This window comes from Trachurus japonicus, chromosome 19, assembly GCF_045865225.1.
Source record: "Trachurus japonicus isolate A0001 chromosome 19, Traja_1.0".
In the NCBI taxonomy this organism is placed as follows: Eukaryota; Metazoa; Chordata; class Actinopteri; order Carangiformes; family Carangidae; genus Trachurus; species Trachurus japonicus.
The window spans coordinates 575,001-585,633 of record NC_140925.1 but is presented as its reverse complement, the minus strand read 5'-3'; the positions used below and the strand labels follow the sequence as shown (position 1 = coordinate 585,633).

Below are 10,633 nucleotides of genomic sequence, written 5' to 3'. Positions count from 1 at the left end.
CAGAATGTGAGAAATATGGACATGTTAGCAGGAGTTGATGAAGGCAGCCTCTGGTGAGGGGGGGGGGGGCGGCAATCAACTTTATTTATATAGCACATTAAAAAACCACAGGGGCCAAAGTGTTTTACATTGAGACAAAAAAGATTTAAGATTAAGGTAAAAAACAGAAACACAACAAACACAAAGTCACTTTAAAACAAACAAGAAAAGGCAAGGAGACAAGGCAAGGAGACAAGGTAAGGAGACAAGGTAAGGAGACAAAGTAAGGAGACAAGGTAAGGAGACAAGGTAAGGAGACAAGGTAAGGAGACAAGGCAAGGAGACAAGGTAAGGAGACAAGGTAAGGAGACAAGGTAAGGAGACAAGGCAAGGAGACAAGGCAAGGAGACAAGGTAAGGAGACAAGGCAAGGAGACAAGGTAAGGAGACAAGGTAAGGAGACAAGGCAAGGAGACAAGGTAAGGAGACAAGGTAAGGAGACAAGGTAAGGAGACAAGGCAAGGAGACAAGGTAAGGAGACAAGGCAAGGAGACAAGGTAAGGAGACAAGGCAAGGAGACAAGGCAAGGAGACAAGGCAAGGAGACAAGGTAAGGAGACAAGGCAAGGAGACAAGGTAAGGAGACAAGGTAAGGAGACAAGGCAAGGAGACAAGGCAAGGAGACAAGGTAAGGAGACAAGGCAAGGAGACAAGGTAAGGAGACAAGGTAAGGAGACAAGGCAAGGAGACAAGGCAAGGAGACAAGGTAAGGAGACAAGGCAAGGAGACAAGGTAAGGAGACAAGGTAAGGAGACAAGGTAAGGAGACAAGGCAAGGAGACAAGGCAAGGAGACAAGGTAAGGAGACAAGGCAAGGAGACAAGGTAAGGAGACAAGGCAAGGAGACAAGGTAAGGAGACAAGGCAAGGAGACAAGGTAAGGAGACAAGGCAAGGAGACAAGGCAAGGAGACAAGGTAAGGAGACAAGGTAAGGAGACAAGGCAAGGAGACAAGGCAAGGAGACAAGGTAAGGAGACAAGGCAAGGAGGCAAGGTAAGGAGACAAGGTAAGGAGACAAGGTAAGGAGACAAGGTAAGGAGACAAGGCAAGGAGACAAGGCAAGGAGACAAGGTAAGGAGACAAGGCAAGGAGACAAGGTAAGGAGACAAGGCAAGGAGACAAGGTAAGGAGACAAGGTAAGGAGACAAGGCAAGGAGACAAGGCAAGGAGACAAGGTAAGGAGACAAGGCAAGGAGACAAGGTAAGGAGACAAGGTAAGGAGACAAGGTAAGGAGACAAGGCAAGGAGACAAGGTAAGGAGACAAGGTAAGGAGACAAGGTAAGGAGACAAGGCAAGGGCAGAGTAAAAGAACAGACTGCAAGTGCTTTTAGAGAATGACAGATAAAACAAATTCAAATGAAGGTGAGTTAAAAGCGAGGGAAGTGCGTTTTTAACGGCAAATGACTGTTCTGTCAGGACCACTATGTCAAAATAATATTAATTTACTTGCACAGTTTAGTTTGGCGGTATGGTACTGTTCTGGGACCCCCTGCTCTTCCACGTGCTTGCGTGGAAAGCCTGAGGCAGGAAGAGCACCTTCCTGCCCTTCACGAGCCATCATGAACGGCATAAGCAGGGAGCGCAGCAGCAAAGAAAACCCAGACAGAGCAGAGCAACCAACAAGATATAATGACAGGAGGAGCTGGGGCGGAGGTGGGTTGCAAAAAAGCCGGCAGAGGAAGCAGCAGCAGCAAGGGAGGTGACGTCGGGCTACAGCAGTTTAAACAGCGCGCCCTGAATGCAGTTCCCCAATAGGGGAGTCAGCTGAGCCATCAGCTGACCTGCACAGGTGAAGACAGTTACGCTGTGCTGATTAGAGCTTGACGTCATGGCCTGCCAGAACTAACGCTATACGCTTAATTTGTGTTTTCTCTTTAGTTGTTGTGTTTTCTGATTGGTCCCTCGGGGCCACCGTACACCTGATGACCTCATACAGGTGTGTCTGTTTATCAATGATCGGACCCCAGGAAGAAGAGTTGATGTAAACTACATCAGCTAATGGGGATCAAACTTAACCCTTGTGCCCCCCCCCCCCACCTGTTACCCTCAGGACCCTCTCATTAAACTGCAATAAAAATCTCATATATGACATTTTTTTCACTTTCAACACATCAAATCTGTTCAGCAACTTCAGACCTATCCATAAAGTTTTTTTATTTTATTTATAATTTTTTTTGTCAGGTGAACCCCTGTGGAGCATAAGGTGCAACTCGATCCTGAGCCAACATGGCCTTTCTCTTTTCTCTCTGTGTAATTCTTCTACCTGTTGAATGGTAGCTACTGTATCTCTACCAATACCACAACTTTGATTTATGTATTTACTGATTTCATCTCCTTGGTTGTATCTGTATCTGTTCTCATCCAGTTCCATCTGGCCTCTGATTCTGGTTCCTGTGAGGACTCGTCTCATCACAACAAGGTGTGAACAGGCTGTGTGTGTGTGTGTGTGTGTGTGTGTGTGTGTGTGTGTGTGTGTGTGTGTGTGTGTGTGTGTGTGTGTGTGTGTGTGTGTGTGTGTGTGTGTGTGTGTGTGTGTGTGTGTGTGTGAGTCAGATGACTGAATCACAGATAGAAGAATTCTTTTCTCTTCCTTCAGTTTGATCCGTCAGCTCCTCCGCAGTGAGACGGTGACACACAGGAAGTCACACAGCTGCTACTACAAAATAAAAGCAGGCGGTTTAAACTTTTATTTCTGAACAATAACATTAAATGTATTTACTTCCGTCCTGTTCACACTGTGGAGTGACGAGTTCACCTTTAAATGAACTGTGGAGGTTTGATTTAAGTAAATGAAAAGCAGCGACAGAGTCAGAGAGCGTGGGTCTTTTATTCTGAAAGAAGGTGACAGGAAGTGCGCGTGCAGCAGGTGTGTGGTGTTGACGTCTCCAGGTGAGTTCCCGCCGGTCGACACACACACAGACAGAGACAGAGACATGGGGCTGGTTTACTCTGAGGTAACAACTCTTTATTATTCTCTGTTTCAGTGCTTTTATTTTGTGTTTTACACCAAAACGCAGCTTCGGTGTGACGTCAGTGTGACGTCAGTGTGACAGACAGGTGTCCGACCGACCGACCGACCGACACGCGCTCAGGTAGAAACAGCTGTGACCGGAGGAGCATCGCTAAGGTCGCTACCACAGACAGATAGAGAGAGAGATAGACGGATAGAGAGATGTAGAGATAAAGATAAAGATGTAATGTTGTACAGGTAGAAAGGTGTACAGGTGAACAGGTGAACATGGTTGTCTTCCAGTTTCTCCATCAGAGGACTGAGTCTTGAATCCTCTGACTGTGTTTGAGTGCAGTCCAGTTTGGTCCTGTGCAGCAGCAGCAGCAGCAGCAGCAGCAGCAGCAGCAGCAGCAGCAGCAGCAGCAGCAGCAGCAGCAGCAGCTCCATGTGACAGACTCACTCTTCCTGAGGCATCACAGTGTTTCTTTCTCCTCTGTTTGTTCTCTGTTGTGTTGTTGTGTTGTTAAACTCATCAGACTGTAATCAGGTTGATTGTGTGTCTGTGTTGTGTTGTTAAACTCATCAGACTGTAATCAGGTTGATTGTGTGTCTGTGTTGTGTTGTTAGTTCAGTCTGGTTTAGTTCTTTGTTTGCAGTTTGTCTCTCTGGGTCTTGAAAGACAAAGATGAAGGAGTTCAGGTTCAGGTTCAGACTATGGATCTCACTGATAATAATTAGGCTACTTAAGTGCTGAATAAAATACATTAAAGGGAATAAAGGGATATTCTGCTCATCTCTGCTTCTTGACATGGCACCTTGATGTCTAACAGTAACGTTACTAACATGCTGCTATCAGATTGAGCACAGCTGGGTTCACTACACACCAGTTTCACAGCCCTGCTCTAAACAGTCGGTTTAGAACAGGGATGTCAAACTCAATTTAGTTCAGGGGCAACAAACAGCACAATTTAATCTCAAGTGGGCCGGACTATAGTAAAATAATAGCACAATAACCTTTAAATATATTTTTAAAATTGAAATTTTCCTCTGTTTTTGTATGTTTGCAGTTACTGAACTATCCTTTTACAAAACATATTATGAACCACTTGAAATTTATTGATAAAAATATGTGCAATTTCAAATTTTCACACTTGACAAATTCATCCTGAGGGCCAGATTGGACCCTCCGCAGGGCCGGTTCTGGCCCACGGGCCGCATGTTTGACACCCTTGCTTTAGATCCTTCGCTCTGGTAGCTGAGGTAACCATGGTAACCACGGGAGCGAGGGCTTGAATGTTCACATCACCCAGCTTGTGATGTAATAAACCGGGTGAAATTAAAACGGCTTGTTAAGAGACACATTTTCTGACTATGACAGTTTACAAAATGTTGACGTAGTCGTCAAAACTGACGTTTAAGGGGTGAAGAGGCAAATACACATTATACTAAAGCTATGAAAAAGTGAGTTTAGCATAATATGTCTCCTTTAAGTGCAGAATAAAAAGCTTTAATATCATGTTTTTGTCACAGCCGGCGGTGGTTTACACCAACTCACCCAGTGACTGAGTCGTTTGAGACCAAACCAACAGTTTGTGTTTGAGCTGCAGAACAAACAGCTCACCGCCCCCCCTGAGCTGCTGTCCCCTCAGGTAACAGGTAACAGGTGTATCTGTGTACCTGTTACCTGAGGGGACAGCAGCTCAGCGGGTACAGGGATCGGAGGTTCGATCCCCGGCTCAGAGGAGTCAGAGCATCTGGAGCCGATCAGCCTGAAGCAGGAATGTGGAGCAGCAACAGACTGAGTTTATTACCCACCACAGCTGCTAGAAAATGTAGTTTAAAGGGACAACGATGAGTTTCTATTTGGTTATAAAAAGTCTGATATTAATGTGGATGAATCTCCGTTACCACTTGTTAATGGTCCATTTTAGATAAATCTATGGTTTTGTGTCTATGGTTATTTTGTTATTATTAGTGGTGGTGGAAATGCTGGGCGAGCCGACCAGCGTTTCTTTACTTTCGGTTTCGTGGCGAGTCATGAGAATAACGCCGCCGTATGAATCTCCGTTTATGGTGGGAACTACGACGGTATGTGATCGTCTTCCAACCTCTGACTTTAATTCTTGATGAATGAAAACATGAGTCTGTCTTGCGCCGGTCAAAGAATTTCACGGTGCGGAGGCTCAGAAATGTAGTGAGGAAACACTTCACTTTAACAAAACTCCTGGTTGTCCCTTTAACACATTGTAAATCAACAACTGCACGACGGTGGAATGAAACTCTGTCATATTGAACCTGATGTAGCTACAGTGTGAAGGACAAACCAGGACTTTGTCTCAATGGGGCCTCTAATGAAAACAATCCCTCAAATCGAAGCTTCCATTGGCTGAATGTCATTATGTATAATTGTATGGTAGCTGTATGTGTTGAACTGCTTTCTATCGTGTGTTTTCATATTCTGCAGGGTCGGGGATGGGATTGTGTCTGTGTGGACTGTCTGTCTTTATAGGTTTTCTAAACGATATAATTGCAAATAAAAACAAGTAAACAACAGTGAAAAAAAAGAAAAAACAAAGGAATGTGGAGCAGGTCCAGGTGAAGTGGATCCAGATTCAGGTCTGACCTGTTGCCGTGGTCCCCGTGTGGAGTTCAGGTGTCGCTCCGGGCCTCTCGTCCCCTCAGGAACATGTTTGTAATAGTTGTTAAAGGGATAGTTCACCCAAAATTGAAATTCCCTAACTCATTATCTCCTCCTCCCCCTCATGTGGACTAAGGGCTGGGAGAAGTTTCAGAGTCCTCCGTGGCTTCTCTGAGTTACAGGGGGTCTCGGCGTAGCAGTGCATGTCCATATAACGGTTGCTAATGGATACCAACTGTCTTCATAACAAAAAGACACACCAAAAAACATCCAAATACCTCCATGCTGCTCGTATGTAATGTCTAGGGCTGACCAGATTATCATATTTTGATAATCGAAGCTTCGCGGACATAAAATCAATTTTAATCGAAGCTCCGACGGCCGGGGGGTGCACGATCGTAACGGGGCGGGGGGGGGGGGGGGTTATAGCGTAAATAATGACAGTAATGGCAAACTAACACTGCATATCTCCAAAATCAGGCAGGTTTCCAGATGCCAAGTCGCCTACTCATTTTAATGTAACAAGTGCCGATGAGAACCGGTGTCAGGAAGGAAAAAAGGAAGAAAAAAAAAATGGCAACGAACGAAGCTTCGAAGCTTCGATTTTTTTGGGTCAGCCCTAGTAATGTCCGTCTTGTATTGAAGCCCTGAAATGAGAAATTGTCCCGGAAAAAAATAAACAAGTCTATATTTCAAGCTTGTTTGTAGTGGAAGCTTCTTGAAGCTCCTCTTCCTGGTTCGTCAAATTTGGACGAACTGGGAATATATATTATTATTATACAATATAGCCTAATATATTTCCATATGTTCCATCAGAAGGGGAACTCGGCTCTCGTCAAATTTGGACGAACCGGAAAGAGGAGCTTCGAGAAGCTTCCGCTACAAACAAGCTTGAAATATAGACTTATTTAATTTTTTTCAGAACAATTTCTCATGTCGGAGCTTCAATACCAGACGGACATTACATAGGAGCAGCATGGAGGTATCTGGATGTTTTTTTGGTGTGTCTTTTTGTTACGAAGACAGTTGGTATCCATTAGCAACCGTCATATGGACATGCACTGCTACGCCGAGACCCCCTGTAACTCAGAGAAGCCACGGAGGACTCTGAAACTTCTCCCAGCCCTTAGTCCACGTGAGGGGGAGGAGGAGATCATGAGTAAAGAAATTTAAATTTTGGGTGAACTATCCCTTTAAAGCTTTTACTTTGAAAGGCTGTGAGGTCAGAGGTCATGTGTGTGTGTGTGTGTGTGCAGCCGGCCTGTCAGTCAGCCTACGACGGTGACGTGCAGCAGCTGTTCCTCCTGCTGAGCGACGACGGCGAGCGGCTCAACGCCCGTGACGACCGCACCGGGGACACGCCCCTCATCGCCGCCTGTCGCCGCGGCAACCTGAGGACCGTCCAGTACCTGCTGGACAACGGAGCCGACGTCCACCTGACCAATAAGGTACAAGAGTTTGTAGCTCTGAACGCAGCAGCAGCAACAGGAGCCTCTTTAAAGGGATAGTTCACCCAAAATCGACACGTTTGTTTGTCGTTGTAAATCATCAGTTTAGTTTAGTTTAGTTTATTAGTTTAATGAGGGACAACGTGCAATTATATTAATAATTTAAAGGAAAAAAAATGAAAAGATGGTTGCACCAGATTTAGCTCCCAGCTCATTTCCATCTGTAGTCCCTACACATAACATAAAAGTAATAAAATACACAGAATACAAGCTACTATACAAAGGTGAGGCATAAACACACACAGTTAGACAATGGACAACACTTAGACAACAACATATTTATTTTTCTATTTTATTGATTATATTGATATATTCTATGTACTGTATTGTATAGAATTTTTCTGTGTAATTTATTAACCTTGTTTCACTTTTAGCACTCCCCTCCCCCTTCCCCCTCAGGCTGCACTTGAAAATAAGAATTTTGGTCTTCATTTGCTTGCCTGGTTAAATAAAATAAAAACATGTATGAAGTAGGAGAGCTCATAGTAGCAAGATGTTGATTGTTATATACTGTATGTGTGGTGGACAAAGTGCAAAGTGCTCATAGCAGCATGATTATTCATAGTATTGATCATAATAAATAGAGTAATAAAGATGGATGTTTGATGTAAACACAGAAGAACTTCTCACGCAGCCACAAAACAACACAGAGTTGTTTTAGAGGGAAATTCATGTAAAACCACTGATGCACGTTGCCTTCAGGGACAGTTTTTCATCAACAGTCTCTGTATTTCCCTCTAAAACAACTCTGTGTGGTAACGTTGTGTTATTATCTCATAGCGTGGTGAATGTGCAGCTCACAACTTGTCCACCAGAGCGTTGTGGAGTTGTTGGATTGTGTATTTGATGAGTTTGATGAGGGAAACCAAGAAATCCCATAATGAGCCTCCATAGCGTAGCTCTGAGCAGCTCACGGCTCTGCTCCGCCGTTCTAAAAACAGCTTGCACCGACAATTAAAGGTAACGAACCTACTGCTATGACTATAGGGGTTATGGTGATGGGACAATTTGACTAAATGTTGAACTATCCCTTTCGTCCTTCCTGTTGAATCACCTTTGTGTGTGTGTCTCTGTGTGTCTCTGTGTGTGTGTGTCTCTCTCTGTGTGTCTCTGTGTGTGTGTGTGTGTGTGTGTGTGTGTGTGTGTGTGTGTGTGTGTGTGTGTCTCAGAAACAGAGGACGTGTCTCCACTACGTGTCTAAGCGTGGTCTGTCTCTACTCGACTACCTGCTGGTCACCGTGCTGATGCCCATCCTGCTGCTGGGATACTTCCTCATGGTGCGTTCACTGACCCTCCGGCCCCTCAGCGTCCCACCACCGCTCCTCTTTAGTAACGCAGTCCAACATAACATAACATTTTAAACGATCCTTCACATATTCTGTATCAAGAACATGAATTATTGCCCTCGGGGAGACGATACAGAGCAAGCCGGTGTAAAAGTAACTGCTACAAGCTCTCTTTCCTCCCAACATCCATCCACCTCTTAAATAGGTTTTATTTTTTTGGAGATCATTTATCTACTGGTTTTTAGGATCTTTTAGAAGTCCCCAACACACTCTACACTTTATAGATTCTTATCAGTGCTTATTTATTTACCATATTTATTGTAGGTTTTACTTTTATTTTTTCTTTCTTGGTAGCAACCACAAGGCAACGAGGGCTGTGCAGTATCTGGTCTATCTGTAGACACTCAGGAGTGAATGGAAAACGTTTTGACGTTATTTAAACGTACTGTTGTGTCTGTCTTTGTGTGTTTTTATGAGATGCAGCTGCTGGAGAAGTTGACTGTCCAAAGCTAATTTCCCTCCGGGGACAATAAAGTTTATATTGATTGATTGATTGAACACAGCAGCGTTGGGTTGCGTTACTTTTAAAAAGTAATAAGTTGTAGTTACTAGTTACTTTCCCCCAAAAAGGTTAGTAACTGAATTACTACATTATAAAAGTAACTAATTACCAGGAAACGTAACTATTGAGTTGCTTTTTTTTTAGAAAAAGTTCAAATGTCAAAAAGTTGCATTGTATACAGTGATGAAAATAACAGAGTTACTAACAGCTACTTTTATCAGTAACAGTAATCATAAAGTTACTGTTTCCTCCGTTATAACTCAGTTTTGACTCTACTGTTGAAGTGTAGTTATACATTACAAACACTTTAGTTTCAGTTCATCAACTGGTCTGAAACAATCTGTTTATGTGGAACTAACCAACTCACTCAGTATCCCTCCACTCAGGCGGAGGGATACTGAGTGAGTTGGTTAGTTCCACATGAACAGGAGGTTAAAGGGGGAGTCGAAGTAATCTGACATATTACATATCATATCTGATATCATACATATCTGACATTTTATTTTGAAAAAAGTGACCCAATAGTAACTTTTCCTGGTAATTAGTTACTTTTATCATGTAGTAATTCAGTTACTAACTCAGTTACTTTTTTGGGGAAAGTAACTGGTAACTGTATTACTTTTTAAAAGTATGGTGTAACAATGTCGTTACTCCCATCACTGCTGAACAGTGGAGGTTCTGACTAGTGTGTGTGTGTGTGTGTCTGTGTGTGTGTGTGTGTGTCTGTCTATCTGTCTGTGTGTGTGTGTCTGTGTGTGTGTGTGTGTGTGTGTGTGTCTCTGTGTGTGTGTGTCTCTGTGTGTCTCTGTGTGTATTTGTGTTGCAGTTACAGAAACAGCGTCAGCTCTGCTCTCTGATGACGGTCGTGTTGAGCAGCAGCGTGAACGTCAACGCTGTCGACTACGTGAGTTCACACACACACACACACAGGGTTCCTACACAATTTCCAAATTCCAGACTTTTTCCAGTTCCTAATTTCCAGATTCCAGATTTTCTCAGTAAAAAATTCATATAATTAGTGACATTTGAAAATAAATAATAGTAAATTACGACGGAGTATTACTAGCCTCGTAAACCAGCTTCTCGCGGAACTGCATTTCATTTCATTTCATTTCATTCCGAGGGAGAGTCTGGCCTCATCCCCATTCTAAGCGTTTGGACTGAAACCCTCAGAAGGCCTAAGAGCCAATCAGCGTCGCCCGCTGTGATTGACACAGCACGTTGGCCAATCAGGGACCGACTGGTGCAAAGCCCCGTCACTACACCAAAGATATTAAACCGTCTTTGCTACTACTCCCATCCACCCCAAACGCTTACAACGGGGATGAGGCCAGACTCTCCCGAGAAATGAAATGAAATGAAATGAAATGCATTTCCGCGAGAGGCTGGTTTGCGAGGCTGCAGTATTAGGGCCACACTGAGAAAAAACCAACAACACAGACTTCGAGAATAAAATCGTAAATTTGCGAGAATAAAGCCGTACATTTCCTACGAGAAAAAAGTCGTACATTTCCTACGAGAAACGTACCATAACATTACAAGAATAAAGTCGTAAATTTGTGAGAATAAAGTTGTAAATTTACCACTATATTCTCGCAAATTTACGACTTTATTCTCATAATGTTACGACTTACGACGTCAATGTGGCCCTA

At 43.6% G+C, this 10,633-nt stretch overlaps 1 protein-coding gene across 1 annotated transcript in view; it reads left to right on the top strand.

The window, feature by feature from the left end:
- The first annotated feature begins 2,956 nt into the window (after positions 1–2,956).
- Positions 2,957–10,633, top strand: part of ankrd22 (ankyrin repeat domain 22) — a 9,325-nt gene continuing 1,648 nt past the window's right edge. The window contains exons 1-4 of the mRNA XM_085761328.1: positions 2,957–2,991; positions 6,882–7,073; positions 8,303–8,410; positions 9,808–9,885. Coding sequence (XP_085617454.1) covers positions 2,971–2,991; positions 6,882–7,073; positions 8,303–8,410; positions 9,808–9,885 — 399 coding nt within the window. The 5' untranslated portion in view covers positions 2,957–2,970. The remainder of the gene's footprint in view (positions 2,992–6,881; positions 7,074–8,302; positions 8,411–9,807; positions 9,886–10,633) is intronic.